Source organism: Oncorhynchus masou, chromosome 24, assembly GCF_036934945.1.
Source record: "Oncorhynchus masou masou isolate Uvic2021 chromosome 24, UVic_Omas_1.1, whole genome shotgun sequence".
Taxonomy (NCBI): Eukaryota; Metazoa; Chordata; class Actinopteri; order Salmoniformes; family Salmonidae; genus Oncorhynchus; species Oncorhynchus masou.
In genome coordinates this window covers 51,831,966-51,850,054 of record NC_088235.1, presented here as the reverse complement: position 1 = coordinate 51,850,054, position 18,089 = coordinate 51,831,966, and the positions used below count along the sequence as shown (strand labels likewise).

General features: G+C 41.3%; 1 protein-coding gene across 4 annotated transcripts in view; it reads right to left on the bottom strand.

Moving 5' to 3' along the window:
* Positions 1-9,156: 9,156 nt before the first annotated feature.
* LOC135512313 (receptor-type tyrosine-protein phosphatase epsilon-like) overlaps positions 9,157-18,089 on the bottom strand; it is a 76,142-nt gene continuing 67,209 nt past the window's right edge. For 3 of the 4 annotated variants that reach the window (XM_064934216.1, XM_064934218.1, XM_064934217.1), the window contains 2 exons: positions 10,886-11,021; positions 9,157-10,684 (listed from right to left, as the gene is read on the bottom strand). In XM_064934216.1, the coding sequence (XP_064790288.1) occupies positions 10,610-10,684; positions 10,886-11,021 (211 nt within the window). In that variant the 3' untranslated portion in view covers positions 9,157-10,609. The remainder of the gene's footprint in view (positions 10,685-10,885; positions 11,022-18,089) is intronic. The other variant, XM_064934219.1, reaches the window with a different exon arrangement.

The following is an 18,089-nucleotide window of genomic DNA, read 5'->3' as shown; positions in this document are numbered from 1 at the left end:
TTGTATGATTTACAGTATGTGTTAATAATGAGATAGACATGCTTACACTTTCACTATGTACTTTTGTTCATCCTAGCAAATATTTTTGTGAAAACAGCAGCATGTGCCACTCACCTGGATTTTAAGACCAGTGTAACCCAGCCTCGGCAATTCAAATATATTATTCTTAAATGTTTTCACCAACATGTGACATGCATGTTTTAGGTTGAAGTGACAGCTGGTTGATTCAATTCTTTGTTTGATTTTGAGAAATGTTAAATTTATATGATTGAAATGCTTGATGAGGTATGGACTAGATTCATAAGCAGACAGCTCAAGAGTGTCACCATGTGGGGAAATATGGATATGGCAAAACATTCAAATGTAATATGTGATGTATTATGAGACCAGCATCATCCATTAGGCAATTTTAGTTTTGGTACAATACACTGAAATGGTGCTTTGTTGCTCACAGTCCAAAGTTGAACAATAACATAATCACTACAAAACATATAAAAATGATTTGATATGTTAAATAATATAGATCAAATAGGCTAATGATTGCCTTAGACCACCACATAACCTTGTCATCTCAAGTTCCTTGATGGATACCCTTACTATGAGACACTCAAATCGCTTTAAGTTCCCTCTGAAGTATTTGATGGCCTCCCTTGCATTTAAACTCTCTCTGAAGACTAACTTTGCTTCTCTCTATAGCCTGCGGGAACATTGTACTACCCACATGAAACTTCAATTGATATTCCATCTCACGGTTACCTCATGGGATATTCACCAAGCTGTTAATAATAAGAGACACAATAATAAGTCACCTACTAGGGCATACAACTTCATCATACACTCAATCTTAACTGGTCTCACTGATGAATGTTTGAAACAAGCATTTTTTTCTTTCTCTTCAAATGCAAGTATACAGACCAATTGTTATAGATAATAATCTCTAAACTGATACTGAAATTGTGAAAAAAAGTAGGATGCTTGTTGGATGTACTCTTTTAACAGATATAAAATGAAATGCTTTGCCCTTGGATGGATGGGTTTTGAGACATTTTTCCTGAAGCTATTATCAACATAAGTATTGTTTTGAAGATTACTCAATGGGACAAAGAATCAAAATGTATTGCTTTTCATAATAGTATTCCCTCTGAGCGAGGACAAGTAACAATGGGCTATTCTACCTTCCTGTCCTTTCCCTCTCAATGTGCCAATGGATGTGACCTCCATCTTTAACAATAGCCAACCAATAACACAAGCACTTGGCTTTCTGCCACCACCACTAAGGCTCTATAAGGTTGCTTTTTATCGCTGTTGTTATATTTAAAGATGACATCCTAGCCTGCCGGCCTCTACTATTGTCTCCACCATGATTGTTTGCCACTGTTGTTAAGCTCCAGTTGCAGGTCTTGGATGAAAAGGTCACCACTCAATTGGAAAACAGTCATTAGAATGCAGTGGGTACTATTCGCCCGTGTGCATGGGGGAGAGAATGCAACAGAGCTGGTTAATCAAAAGTTAATTATAAAATTTTCATGCAGATGAGGGCAACATTGAAATGAATCCCAACACTACAATCATTACCAAAAAGAAATAAATATATAATTCCAAAATGCTATAAAATGTTCAGGGACTAAGAGGCTGTAAACAATATGAGGTTTAATTTCAGGTAAACAAAGTGAATATCCACCAGGGGGTCTGGAAAGGAGAGAGTGAGGTTAAATCAAATTTGGAAACATAGATACCGGCAATTTTTGTTTTGTATTAAAAGATGTGCAATTAACTAGGTCCTTGGTGAGGCCATCTGGAAAAGAAAGGGGGGATTTAGAAGGTGTACTGGTTACAATTGGAACAACATTAAACAAATGAGTGGGTAGACCTAAACATATTTTAACCAAATATATACCCTCATCCTGTCTCATGAACCAATTATGTGTTACTTGGATGAAAAAGTATGAAATACTGCACTGGTTGAAAAAAAATATATATATTAGCTAAAAGTATGTTGTCTCTCAGTCAAAACAATTCTATACTGAGAAAAATGTTGTTTCTTAAATGGTTCTTCCTCAGCTCTAGTTAGCTAGCTAGATATGTTCTTTGCTATGTAATTAGCTAGCTGGAAGATAGGGCATATGGTTTTTTTCTCTCCCTTGAGGCCAGGGGGAATAGTTTCTACTATATAGCACAGTCACAAATTCAAAATTGCCTAAATCATAAAAAATAATAATAATAAAAAATCCTGAAAACAAAAATGTGCTTTTTGGTCTTAATTTAAGGTTAGAGGTAGGCATAAGGTTAGCAGTGTGGTTAAGGTTAGGGTGGGGTTTTGCCATGATTATGACTTTGTGACTGTGTTAACTAGTGACAACTAGTAAAGGACAGAGCCTGATGACAAATACTTTACTCAGTAAGGTCACTCCAATAGAATGCTATGGTGACTCCTACGAAGGCAAACTTTGAATGGTTTATATCCCAGGTTTATACATATGTGCTGTGTGCACAATAGCCTGGGGACAATGTTACACCAAGAAACATTTAGCCTGATGAAAGCCTCCAACATATGGAAATTGAATGTGGCATTCTTCTGGAACCAAGTTACAAGTTCTTCAGTACACAAACACACACACAACAATGTAATAAACCATAGCGTGCGGTGCTGGGAACCAGTCTTTGTCACAATCACCCACTCCCCCACTGAAAGATCAGCAACAAAATGTTAGATCATTGTAACAGGTTGTAATCAAGCCCTGGTCTCCAGCATGGCAACAGAAGAGGAATATCTGGTGCGGTAGTCTCAGGTAGGACTACTCCAAATCATCTTGGCTCTGACACATACGGACACAAACCAATGCAAACTTTGCATGTCCATCAACCCATCTAAACACCCTACAGTAACCTATGGATTATGAGAGAACATTCATAAATTGAACAGAACGTTTATAAACTATGTATTGACACATTATGTAGTGTCCTGTAATACTCAGCCTGAATATAACATGGATTATTTTGAGATTGTTTTGTCACTGCATACACACTATATCCCATGTTGTCAAAGTAGAATTATGTTTTTTCGAAAGGTATACAAATTAATAAAACATGAAAAGCGGAAATGTCTTGAGTCAATAACTATTCATACCTTTTGTTTTGGCAAACCTGAATAAAGTAAAGAGTAAAGATTTGCTTAACAAGTCACATAATATGTTCCATGAACTCACCTTGTGTGTAATAATAATGTTTAACGTGATTGTTGAAAGACTCCCTCATCTCTGTACACCAAACATACAATTATCTGTAAGGTTCCTCAGTCGAGCAGTGAATTTCAAACACAGGTTCAAATACAAAAGACCAGGGAGGTTTTCCAATGCCTCGCAAAGAAGGGCACATATTGGTAGATGGGTAAAAAAATATTTTTGACATTGAATGTCCCTTTGAGTATGGTGAAGATATTAATTGCACTTTGGATGGTGTATCAATACACCCAGACACTACAAAGATATAGGCGTCCTTTCTAACTCAGTTACCGGAGAGGAAGGAAACTGCCAATAGTGACTTTAAAACAGTTACAGAGTTTAATGCCTGTGATAGGAGAAAACTCAGAACTCAGGACAGATCAACAACATTGTAGTTACTCCACAATACTAACCTAATTGGCAGAGTGAAAAGAAGGAAGCCTGTACAGAATACAAATATTCCAAAACATGAATCTTGTTTGCAACAAGGCACTAAAGCAATACTGCAAAAAAAAAATGTGACAAAGCAATTAACTTTTTGTCCTGATTACAAAGTGTTACGTTTCGGGCAAATCCAACACAGGACATTAGAGTACCAAACTCCATATATTCAGAAATATGAAATATATTTTGATTTGTTTAACACTTTTTGGTTATTACATGAATCCATATGTGTTATTTCTTAGTTTTGATGTCTTCACTATTATTCTACAACGTAAAGAAAAACCCTTGAATGAGTATGTGTTCTAAATAGCTATTATTTGTCAACACCCATTCAGCATCGTTCACACCCTTTCAAGCTTTAGCCCCACCCATCTTGTTTCGCTCTCGGAGAGTTCAGAGCACAGACTTGATGCTCTAGCCAATGATTTGTTTACCTCTGGATAACATGAAAACAGCCTAACCAGCTCTGCTGCCAACAATTACATTATGTTTTTTTGCCAATGTTTACCAACACTGGCCATATTCAATGGGTGTTGTACACTTTAGCTTAAGACATGTAGCTAGCTAGATCAGTAAACAATGAACCTAGCTAGGTAAACAACATGTAAGATCACACACGTCACGTAACGTTAGCTAACAAGCCAGCCAACTTACGTTAGCTAGTTAAACAACAATGAACATAGTGACAAATCATGTCGTTACTACCCTGCATGAATCTTCTGGGAGCTAACCAACAAGGTTTAATGTTAGCTAGTAATCTGGAGACAGGTGTTTTCTTCATCTCTTTAGCTATCATAGTCTAATTCCGCTGATTTCAAAACTCGATCCTCCAGGAAATGGATAGCAACACATATGCAGCTCCACTACATGATACATTTTTTTAAAGTCACGTTTGACAGGATTACAACACAGACCAATCCAAACTCCTCACTCTGCATATCCAGCCCACTCATTATGTCAGCCAATCATGGCTAGTGGGAAGTTTGCTTACTTTTTCTGTGGCTTAACTAACAAGGCTTGTATGTTAACAATTGTGTAAGTATTCACAGATGGCATACAAGTTTGTTATTAAGGCACATGAAAGTTCACATGTTCCAATAAATAAATAAATAAATGGTTCTCCTGTGAAGTGGTGACTTGCGACATACCCCTACTTTCCTGAAACGGGTCAATATTATTATCGTTCACTTTCATTTACAAATCTCATGACGTGACTATGAGATGTGGCTTTATCTAGGGGGATTTTTATTTAATTGAGACTGCTAGCTAGCTACATGTTGTATCGGTATAGCTAGCTAGCTAGCTCATGCTGCTAATATTAGCTAGTTATCTAACGTTATCTTGCTAGCAATTGCTGTGAAGTCACCAAAATTATTTGAAATAACGATTGAGGTAGTTATGTGATCTACCTCAATGCTTAACTACTGCAAACTCATTTAAATTATAATTAATAAAAGTTATCTTATTCATTCACTGTCCAGTATTACCACAAGTATCCATTTGATTTGCAAATTCCATTACATGTGTGGTTGCTGTGATACAGAAACACTTCTAACCAAACAGTGCATGCTCACTGAATTAAACGGTAACTACACTCAAAAATCAAAGTTTCTTAGATTTTTTTCCATACCTCAAAAGTGGTCCCCTGATTCGGTTTAAGCATTGTAAGTGAAGACAGAAAATCACATTGTGCAGTTTTTCTATTAAAAAAGTGTCAAAATAACTTGGGGAAGCCAGAAAATACTGTGAGAAAACCGAAACCTGGGAAAACAAAACCCAGAGAACTGAATTTGGGGAAATGATACAGAATTAGCTATAAAAAAATATAAACAGGAGTGAAAATGAATGAATGCAGCAACCATGTATCTGTCACTAGCAAGCACAGTCATGAGTGGTACTGGTAACTATACAATTCACTCTAAGGGGACACGGAAAAATATGCAAATAAACAAGGTTAAAATACTACTGCAGGGCTATTCAATTCCGGTCCTGGAGGGCCAATACATTTTTTGTTTTTTACATTTTTGTATGGTTTTTCATAGAACCATCCCATTTATGGTTCTTCAGAGACGCTGAATGGTTCCCTATGGCTTCGCTTTCAAGAACCGTATTTGGTTCTAACTTGCATTTTATTTGAACCTCTACGGGATCGGTGTCGCTAAACCGGGACGGTTGTTGCTAATGTGTGCTAATGTGACTAGAATGACATTGTAAGGAACAACAAACTTTCCAGGACATAGACATGTCTTTCATGGGCATAAATCTTACATTCTTGTTAATCTAACTACACTGTCCAATTTACAGTAGCTATTACAGTGAAAAAATACCATGCTATTGTTTGAGAGTGCACAACAACAAAACACTTTTATCACGGCAACTGGTTTGATACATTCACCTCCGAAGGTAAATAATATACTTACATTCAATAATCTTGCTCTGATTTGTCATCTTGACGGTCCCAGAGATAAAAGGTATTGTAGCATAGTTTTGTTTGATAAAATCCATTTTTATATTCAAATGTAGGAAATGTATGTTTGAACCCCTGCAGTCTCTGAATAAAGAAAAAAACTTGACTGATTAGGTGTGTCCAAACTTTTGACTGGTACTGTATATCTTTGTTGCAATAGTTGGAGCAAGTTCTCAAGTAAAAAAAAAAGAGTACTTTTTTGAAGTAAAATAGTTAAGTCTTTCCTTATCCAAGAAAATGATTGCATTATGCAAATTGTAACCATGAATATTAAACGATCGATGTTAGGTATCACAAATGAAGAACCATTGTTCTGAAAGTGCAATGGAAAGTGGTTTAATTTCTTTCTAATTCTATGTGCTTTAAAAATGTTCACCTTTTCCCTAAAGTACCGGCGGGTTTGGGTTCATTGGTGGACATTACAACCACACGCTAACAATGAAGGGTCTCCCTCGTGTTGGCACAGTTCATGAATCATGGGCCCCTAATGCACTACGCGATTAGTGAGGTACCATGTCTGTTGGGCTTTGCCAGATTATGAGTTCTATTTAAAACAAATGCCCCCTGCAGATTCCTTTCCTTGCCTGATATGAAATGAAAATGTGTATAACTAACACCAATTTATTGAACGACAAAGTTTTACACAGTCTTTTAGTGATGTCTATGATCCTGGCAAAACTATTCGAAAAATGTCAACCCTCTTGACATTTCAGAATTATTTTTAACTAAATAAAATGCAAGTATTCAACAGGTGACATACTCACATACATTGGAGGTAAAATAAATGTCCTGTTTCAAAATGCAAATGGTCTTGTGGTTTTTATGGATGAAATTATAAATGACTGACAAGCAATTACGATCTAGTTATAAAAGGGACATAGACCACTATTTCAAATCGAATGACACTATTGAATTTGAATACATTTACTTAATCACCAGCTGTTGTCATGCTAAGGTTGTTGAATTACAAGTTGATCATGCTTGTCGGTCAAGGAAAACAAATATACGATAATATTAAATTGATGGTTTATCAACTCCACCTCAATCTTATGACGGGTCACTAATTGATGAATCCAAAATGGGATAGGACACTGCAGATACTGTATTGTAAGGACATACAAAGAGACATATCTTTCAATCACTCTTTATTACAATTTTACAGGAGGTTAGTGTTTCATACTTCAAGTAAATTACATCAATCTAAATGTGATCTTAGTTGGAAATGGACAGAACTGTTCTTGAATGCTCCATCATCGCTGTCTTCTTGCTTTTTGTGAATAATTATCTCACAGTTCTTTATTTATGTGGCATCCGTTTCTTCGACATCTAGGGAAGCAAAGTATCAATGTCAGAAGTCTACTTGATGTTGTATAATACTGTGTCTACAGTATATTACAATGATGTAGCAGAAACTAGCAACATTGTCTCCATACATTTATAAGTACCACTTCAGGAAAGCTTTCCGTTTGTCAGCCAATACTCTGATCTTAACATTTCTTTCAGATACTTTGGCATATCTTTTTACAACATATTACAAGGAGACATCAATTCAATATCTTTAGACAAAACAAGGACTTTACCATTAGAAATACAATGAATACATTATCTGACCTAAAATATGAATATGAATACTTACGACATCATATGGTCTCAGTCTCTCTGGGATGTGGGCACCTGTCTCCTCAGGAAGAGCCATTACACCACCTGTGTCCATCATCTTGATAGCAATATGTAAGAGGAATTTGTAATGTTATTACCCATATACTCGATATGCAACACCCTCAAAGAGCGTCTTAAACTTTGCCTATGTACTCTTGAAAAGACTGCTTCTTGAACAAATATCCAACTCCAAAAATGACGCCCATTTCTGAGATACTGGATCTGGCAAGCCTGGCACGACAATCATACCATGCTCAAAGTCGATTTGGTCACTCGTTTTGCCCGTTCTGATGTTCAATCGAACAGTAACGGAATACCTTGTTGCTTGTCTGCCTGCATTATATAGCAAACCACGGCCACGTGACCAGCAAACCACGGCCACGTGACTCACTGTCTGTTGGAGTGATACATTTTTGTGAATGGGGAACTGACCCATGAGTGTATGTGATATATATATATTACACACACACACACATGTTCACAGGGTTTCAAGGCACAGTAGATTTACTTAAATGTATGTTCAGGTAGACATAGTTACTTACATACAGGTAAACATAGGGTAAATAGTACTTGCCCTGATGGTGGCCTCCAGCTCCCCAACACTTCTCTTTCCTCCAGGTAGCCACCCATACGACCAATGCTGAGAGAAAGTGACCTGAGCTATCAACGCCAACATCACCACCTGCACAACCGTTTTGCTGCTAAGATCCATGGAAGCTGGAAAAAAAGCCAGTAAAATACAAGCTACATTTGATAGTCCAAAATATTTTACCGTAAATCAAATATAGTTTGGGATTGTCTTGAAATGATTACCTATTGAACATGCACTTAGTAGATATTATTGACACATAAATCAGTTAACAATTTTAAATGTACTTGAAAGCATATGAATGAATCACATACTGTCCGTTCGGTCTATTCCTTCTTACAGTGTGGTGGGAATAATCATGGGTCCTTTTTATAAGGGTCGTTAGAAATGGAACAGTCTGTGTTATTAGGATTATAATCCCTTCTCCACAGGTGTGTCACACTAAGTGCCTAATGGACACTAAACGTCACCAACGGGACCTGCTTAGTGCATAAGCTTCAAACTGAATTTAATGGAAACAAACAAATTCGTAATGTGTTCAGAGGTGACGTCAGTGTAGATACTATAAATATGTCATGTTTGTAAATTAAATAATATATTTGTCTCAATAAAAAAAAACTTACTTTGATACAAGTGGCAGCTGGTGGGAGGAGCTATAGGAGGACAGGCTGATTGTAATGGCTGGAATGGAATAAAGGAACAGAGTCAAACATGTGGTTTCCATATGTTTGATACCGTTCCATTAGTTCCATTTCAACCATTACAATGAGCTCGTCCACGTATAGCTCCACCCACCAGCCTCCACTGTTTGATACACATGTTTTGTATCTTTTACAAATATTCAGAAATTAATGACAAATTAGTTTATTTTCATTGCATTTATTGCACTCAGAATAGAAAAATGTAAACTTTATACAGACTTATGATTGGGGCGGCAGGTAACCTAGTGGTTAGAGCTTTGGACTAGTAACCGAAAGGTTGCAAGATCAAATCCCCAAGCTGACAAGGTAAAAAATATGTTGTTCTTCCCCTGAACAAGGCAGTTATCCCACTGTTCCTAGGCTGTCATTGAAAATAAGAATTTATTCTTAACTGACTTGCCTAGTAAAATTAAGGTAAAATAAATAAATAAGAGGCTGTACAGGGACAAGATGCTTGTGCACTACAGCAACCACTAGCCTTAATTCCATACTCAGTACATACGACTGATTCTAAATGAAGTTAAGTACAGAATAATAGTGAAGACATCAACACTATTAAATAACACATATAGAATCATGTAGTAACCAAAAAAAGTGTTAAATAAACAAATCAAAATATATATGTTATATTTGAGATTTCCAAGAGTGTGCAAAGCTGTCATCAAGGCAAAGGGTGGTTGTAGAATCTCAAATACATTTTGATTTGATTAACACTTTTGGTCACGACATGATTCCATATATGTTATTTCATAGTTTTGATGTCTTCACTATTATTCTACAATGTAGAAAATAGCACAAAAAAACAACAATACTGTTGATATAAAAAAAACATCATACACAGCAAATATTAAATGGCACTTAAGTCACTTGTAAGGTCAGTAATACAATGACAAACTCTTATGGCAGGTTGTGTATCTTCACAACAGCAGTTTTTTTTTGTCCAATCTGTGGACTTCCACAGTATGTGCCATAGCTATGGTACAGACCACAGGCAACGAAAGGCAATCTCGTGGTAATGTTTTTAACATACTCAAAATGTACATTAAATTCTACCTTATATAAATAGATAAAGATTATATGCATAAGTTAATCAATATACACTGAGTGTACAAAACATTAAGGACACCTGCACTTTCCATGACATAGACTGACCAGGTGCATCTCAATATCAGGAAGCTGTCCTTAATGTTTTATACACTCAGCGTATATACATAATGTTTACATAATAAACCCTTCATTCCCATTTTTGATCAAATGGTCTTAGGTTGTTTTCAATTCAAAACGTTTGACATCCAAATACTGAGGACACAAAGCTAGTTGAAAAGACTAAATAGACATAATATTACATTTTCTTTTGGGCTGTTTTGAACGAGCTAACAAAAAAACAGACAGAGATACAAACAAATATATTACAATATGGAACAATAAGTTTAAGTACTGTGTTTAAGTGCAAAGTGTAAAAAAAAGCGATCTAACAAAATGGTATATGCCTGTTGGAAAAATACATGGGTATATGTAGCAGATATTGTCATTTGAAATTGGCATAGTCTGAGAAAATGTCAACAAAATCTTGAACCACTCTGTAGCAGAAGTCATATTGTTCCTGAAACAACAAACAAAACACACAAACAAACATAAATCACTGAAATACATCAGTCATTCTATTGAAGATCATTTGAATATGTCACCTTTATACTGTATCTTTTAATGAATTTAGACTACTATCATGCATTAAATCTCTATGATAGAAATTGCATCCAAACATTGCAAACAATGTGTTGATGCTACGATATGTAATACCTACCACAGTCTGAACCATGTGTGGTCTCTTCATGCGTAAACTCTTGACTGTCTGAAACACGTCCAGTAGGCCCTCGGCTTTCACCCGCTCCAGAATATTACTCAGGGCGATGAATGTCCCAGTCCGACCCGCACCAGCACTGAGAAATAAACCCAGGACAGAATCGTCATTATCTACAGCATCGACTAACTACCATTAGAGGGTATTGAAATGATGTGCTTAGAACTGAATGTGAATCAAAGGAGAATACTACATTACATACACCCTCAGGGTTCTACCAGTTCACTGTCGTGCTGTATTGAGCGCCAAAGCAATTCACTGATTTCACAACATTCAGGCAAGTTACACTACACGACAAATAGTATGTGGACATCTCTTCGCTGAAGATCTCATTCCAAAATCATGGGCATTAATATGGAATTGGTCACACCATTGCTGCTATAACAGTCTCAACTCTTCTGGGAAGGCTTTCCACTAGATGTTGGAACATTGCTGCGGGGACTTGCTTCCCGTTCAGCCACAAGAGCATTAGTAAGGTCGGGCACTGATGTTGGGCGATTAAGCCTGGCTCGCAGTCGGAGTTCCAATAAAACTCAAAGGTGTTCCATGGGGTTGAGGTCAGGGCTCATTGCAGGATCATTCAAGTTCTTCCACAGCGAGCGACAAACCATTTCTGCATGGACCTCACTTTATGCATGGGGACAATGGCATGCTGAAACAGGAAAGGGCCTTCCCCAAACTGTTGCCAAGTCCTAAGGGGCCATGTCCGAACCATGAAAAACAGCCCCAGACCATTATTCCTCCTCCACCAAACTTTACAGTTGGAAAGGTGGCATCCTATGACGGTGGCACATTGAAAGTCACTGAGCTCTTCAGTAAAGCCATTCTGCTGCCAATGTGTGTCTATGGAGCTTACATGGCGGGATGCTTGATTTTATATATGTCAGGATTTGGCCAGGGTTGTTCCGGGTTTTGGTCAGTAGATGCCCCCATTGTGCTTTTTGTCCTTATGTTTTTCCCTTGATCCCCATTATTATTTGCACCTGTACCTCATTTCCTCTAATTGTATTTAAACCCTTAGTTTCCCTCAGTTCTGTGCTCTGTGTTTGTATGTTAGCACCCTGCCCTAGTGTTCTGTGTACTCTTGTCGTTTCCGGGTGACGCTCTTGTGGTATTCTGTTTTTTGTTTTTGTTTTATTTTTTTGTGAGTTTCTTTTGAGGCCTTTTTGTGCTTTTCCTACCACCTTTTGGATTTGCCATTTTTTGTATTTAAGGATTTTTTCTTTATTAAATACACCGTCTTAAGTACTGCTGTGTCTGCCTCATCTTCTGGGTTCTGCTGACTATTCGTGGTTCAGTTGGTTAAGTGACTGTTTCTCACTCCGGAGACCCAGGTTCGAAACCGGGTCCTGACAGAAACACAGAGCCAAAAATGAACCCAGAGGCAGCCAGTTCCCAGGACTTTTTTGCCACGCTGTCCCACCACCAGGAGACTGTCCAACGCCACGAAGCCGCCCTGGTTCAGCAAGAGGCCTTAATGGCTAGACATTCTCATCTTCTGTCGGAGATGCTGACTTCCATTAAGCAAATACCTGATCGACTTACCCCGGCAACAGTTCCCGTCCCAGTACCTCAGGTTCACGTACCCATGGCAGTTAACCCCCTGGCTGAACCTCGTCTTCCACCTCCCCAACGGTTCTCAGGTGATCCAAGTGCTTGTAAAGGGTTTCTCACTCAATGTTCTCTCTCCTTTGAGCTGCAACCCTCATCGTTTCCCACCGACCGGTCTAAGATCGCATATATCATCACCCTGCTGTCGGAAAAAGCCCTGGCCTGGGCTACTGCTGTGTGGGATGCCCATAGTTCCTGCTGTGCCAGCTACTCTGCCTTTGCTGAGGAATTCAAACGAGTGTTTCAAGGCCCAAGCAGTGGTTCTGACTCAGCCAAACAGCTCCTGACTCTCCATCAAGGTTGGCGCAGCGTGACGGACTATGCCATCCAGTTCCGCACGGTGGCAGCAGCGAGTGGCTGGAACAACGAGGCGCTCACGGTGTGCTTTCTGAAAGGCCTTTCCGACACTATCCAAGATGAACTGGCCACTCGGGAACCACCGGACAATCTCGAGTCCCTGATCAAGTTGGCCTCACGCATTGACCAGCGTCTGAGAGAGAGAGAACTCAACCGTAGACCTCTAGCCCCTATCAGTCCCAGCTCCGAGTCCCCACCTTTATCATCGCTGGCTCCACCGGAACCCATGCAGATTGGACGCATCTCCCAGGCTGAGAGAGACCGTCGGATGAGGGAGCGACGCTGTCTATATTGCGGCAAACCGGGCCATTTCCGTTCCACGTGTCCCGGGCTCCAGGGAAATGCTCTGTCCCGTACAGACCGGGGGGAACTGTAACGGGAAACATAACCTCCTCCCATCTGTCCAACTCCCGTCTGCTCATTCCAGTCACCCTCTCCTGGGACAACCACAAGCTTCACCTTCAAGCCTTGGTAGACTCTGGAGCCGCAGGTAACTTCATGGATGGTGTCTGGGCGAAGGAGAATGGCGTTCCCTCTGAACCTCTAAGTGACCCCATGAGGGTTACTACATTGGATGGAAGCCCTTTGGGATCTGGACTTGTCACTCATGTCACTACCTCCTTGCGACTTTCAGTTTCACAACACCAGGAATTGATGAACTTTCATTTGATCTCCTGTTCCGAGTTCCCTCTCGTCCTTGGATACTCCTGGCTTCACAGCCATAACCCTCACATCGACTGGTCTGTGGGCACTATCAAGCAGTGGGGTCCTACGTGCCAAGCTACTTGTATTTTCCAGAATTCCCCGAGTTCTACTCCCGAGTCTTTAGAATCCATCGACCTGACCCGAGTTCCCGAGTGTTACCATGACCTCAAACTGGTGTTTAGCAAACAGAGGGCCACCATGCTACCACCCCATAGACCTTATGATTGCCCCATCGACCTGTTTTCGGGCACTTGCCCCCCCAGGGGTCGGATCTTTTCCCTATCTCCACCCGAACGAGCTGCTATGGATACCTACATCAAGGACGCTCTGGAAGCAGGCCTCATGCGTCCATCCACCTCCCCGGCGGGAGCAGGGTTTTTCTTTGTGGCCAAGAAAGACGGTGGATTACGTCCTTGCATCGACTACCGGGGACTCAATGCCATAACCGTCCGTAACCGTTACCCGCTACCCCTTATGGCCACAGCCTTCGAGCTGCTCCAGGAAGCAGTTGTTTTCACTAAGCTTGACCTGCGGAACGCATACCATCTTGTGCGGATCAGACCTGGTGACGAGTGGAAGACCGCTTTCAACACGCCTACTGGTCACTATGAATACTTGGTGATGCCCTTCGGCCTGACCAACGCCCCAGCGGTGTTCCAAGCGCTCATAAACGATGTGCTTAGGGATATGCTTAACATATTTGTGTTCGTTTACTTGGATGACATCCTCATCTTTTCGAGCTCCCTTCAAGAACACACTAAGCATGTCAGACAAGTACTCAAACGCCTCCTAGACAGCCATCTGTACGTTAAGCCGGAAAAATGTGAATTCCATTCATCCCGAGTACAATTCCTGGGATTTGTAGTGGAACCCGGTCGAGTGCAAATGGACCCTAGGAAGGTAGGGGCGGTAGCGGATTGGCCCACCCCCAAATCCGTTAAGGATGTTCAGCGTTTCCTGGGCTTCACAAACTTTTACCGCAAGTTCATCAAGAACTTCAGTTTGGTGGCAGCTCCTCTCTCAGCTTTAACCAAAGGTGGCAATGCAAGGTTTTTGTGGGGAAGAGAAGCTGAGACGGCCTTCCAAGGACTCAAGCAGCGCGTCCTCTCTGCTCCCATCCTGATACTACCGACTACGGATGAACCATTTGTGGTGGAGGTAGACGCATCAGAGGTTGGTGTTGGAGCTGTCCTGTCTCAGAGGGTGAAGACAAGAAGCTTCATCCGTGCGCTTTCTTCTCACACCGGCTTACCCCGACTGAGAGGAACTACGATGTGGGGGATCGTGAACTCCTAGCGGTGAAGATGGCATTGAAGGAATGGAGACACTGGCTCGAGGGGGCTTCTCACCCGTTTCAAGTGCTTACGGACCACAAAAATCTGGAGTATATCCAACAGGCGAAGCGATTGAACTCTAGACAAGCTAGATGGTCTCTTTTCTTCAATCGATTCCAGTTTATCCTCACCTATCGGCCCGGGTCGAAAAATCTCAAACCGGATGCCCTGTCCCGAGTCTACGCTCCTGCCATTCGAGATGACACGGACATGCCTGTCCTTCCTGCTGCTAAGATTGTGGCTCCGATCTCGTGGCAAGTTGAGGATACCGTGAGACGTGCTCAAGCTAGCGAACCGGACCCGAAAGGAGGCCCTGCCAATCGGTTGTTTGTCCCCAAGGCAGTGAGGACTCAGGTCCTTCTGTGGGGGCACTCCTCTCGCCTCACCTGTCATCCGGGCGTAGGTCGCACCTTGGAGTTCATCCAGCGTAAGTTCTGGTGGCCTACCATAAGAGAAGACGTTGCCACTTTCGTCAATGCCTGCCCCGTGTGCTGCCAGGGCAAATCTTCTCACCTCCGCCCTCAAGGACTCCTTCACCCTTTACCTGTTCCCCACAGACCCTGGTCCCATATCTCATTGGACTTTATTACTGGACTTCCTCCATCCCATGGCAATACTACTATCCTAGTCATAATCGACAGGTTTTCAAAGGCGGCCAGGTTCGTCCCTCTGACTAAGTTACCTTCTGCCAAGGAAACGGCTGAGTTGGTAATTAATCATGTGTTCCGAGTCTTCGGCATTCCTCAAGATGTGGTTTCTGACAGAGGTCCCCAGTTCGCCTCAAGGTTTTGGAAGGCCTTCTGCCAACTCATGGGGGCTTCTGCCAGTCTATCTTCAGGGTACCATCTGGAGTCCAACGGCCAAACAGAGAGGATGAATCAAGAGCTGGAAACCACCCTCCGATGTATGACTCGTGACAACCCGTCCACATGGTCATCCTTTATTGTTTGGGCCGAATACGCGCACAACACCTTGCGCTCCTCCTCCACTGGTATGTCCCCGCACGAGTGTCAGTTTGGCTATGCTCCTCCATTGTTCCCGGACCAGGAGGCAGAAGTCAGAGTGCCTTCAGCCTTGAAGTTCGTCAGACGCTGTCGGCTTATGTGGAGGAAGACCCGTCTTAATCTTATGCGTTCCTCACAGAGGTATCAACAACAAGCCAACAGACGTCGCCGTCCCGGGCCTACCCTGCGCCCCGGCCAGAGAGTCTGGCTCTCCACAAGAGACTTACCTCTACGGGTGGAGTCTCGCAAGCTGTCCCAAAAATACATCGGTCCCTTAAAGGTTGCCAGGAGAGTTAACCCAGTTTCTTATCGCCTACACTTACCCAGATCCCTTAAGATTAATCCCACATTTCATGTTTCATTGTTAAAACCTGTTGTTTTTTCTCCCCTTGTCCCGGCAGACAGACCTCCCCCTCCGCCTCGTGTCATTGGAGGCCAGCCGGCTTATACCGTCCACCGGATACTGGATTCCCGCCGGGTGCAGCGGTCCTGGCAGTATCTGGTGGACTGGGAAGGCTACGGTCCTGAGGAGCGCTCCTGGGTTCCTGCCAAAGACATCCTGGACCCTGACCTCATTCGTCAGTTCAGGGTCCTCCACCCTGAGAGAGCTGGTAGGAACGTCAGGAGCCGTTCCTAGGGGGGGGATTCTGTCAGGATTTGGCCAGGGTTGTTCCGGGTTTTGGTCAGTAGATGCCCCCATTGTGCTTTTTGTCCTTATGTTTTTCCCTTGATCCCCATTATTATTTGCACCTGTGCCTCGTTTCCTCTAATTGTATTTAAACCCTTAGTTTCCCTCAGTTCTGTGCTCTGTGTTTGTATGTTAGCACCCTGCCCTAGTGTTCTGTGTACTCTTGTCGTTTCCGGGTGACGCTCGTGGTATTCTGTTTTTTGTTTTTGTTTTATTTTTTGTGAGTTTCTTTTGAGGCCTTTTTGTGCTTTTCCTACCACCTTTTGGATTTGCCATTTTTTGTATTTAAGGATTTTTTCTTTATTAAATACACCGTCTTAAGTGCTGCTGTGTCTGCCTCATCTTCTGGGTTCTGCTGACTATTTGTGGCTCAGTTGGTTAAGTGACTGTTTCTCACTCCGGAGACCCAGGTTCGAAACCGGGTCCTGACAATATACCTGTCAGTAACGGGTATGGTTGCAATAGCCAAATCCACAAATTTAAAGAGGTGTCCACATTCACAAGTATCTTGTTAGAGGTTGATAAGAGATATCTCTAACAGTAGAGCTCCTAGATCTACACCTTCCTAGTCTCCCATTTCCCTAGCCATAGGGCTATACTGCAAACCTAACAGCTTACAGTAGCGTCCTTTCCCATTTGTATTGAAAACAATTAGTTGGAGAAAAGGTGACCTTTGACTAATAGTACTAATAATCAGCCTCCCTTAAAGAGACACTAATCCAAACGGTAGCACTAATAAATCTGCTATCACTCACTCTCTTTGGATTGAGTCAGTGCTTACACTGCTGGTGAGAGCGAGAGAGGAGAGAGGGCGATTGTAATGGGCAAGCACCCATTCCCAACGGATGAGAAAAAGCTTTAAAAAGCCCCTATTTAGACAGGCCCTGACGAAGGAATACGAGAGAGTGATGACACCATTTCCTGTCGTTAGCTCATTCTATCAGATTAATCAAAGCGCGAGTCGTAGGAGATTTCACTTTGAGAGGTTTTAATTGACTGTGAATCAGTGGATTTGATCAATCCCAGTGGGCCGTGCTGCATGATAAGTACTTCACCTGGAGCTACGTATGTTCTGATCAGAGCTTTCACAGCAGTCTTTCACACAAGTAGTAATAAAGAGTTGGCCTGTAGAACAGTCTACAAAGGCTAAATGTACCATTTATTCTTTAACACATTATTTTGTGTTTGGTATGATCCTAATGTGTTTTTTACCCCCTAGATTCGATTGACGCAGTACATACCAAAAAAATTGAAGTCACATTAAAAAATATATATATCCCCATCAAAATCTGTCAGTTTAAGCTAGAGATATATCTTTTGTTTTGCATTGGATGTGTCTCAATCCACTGCATCTGCCAGTGCACCTCACATCTTTGGTGAAAAGTGGTAGAGCTAGCACAAAAATGGCTGTAACATCCAAATGGTTTGACCTACAAACTATTATGACC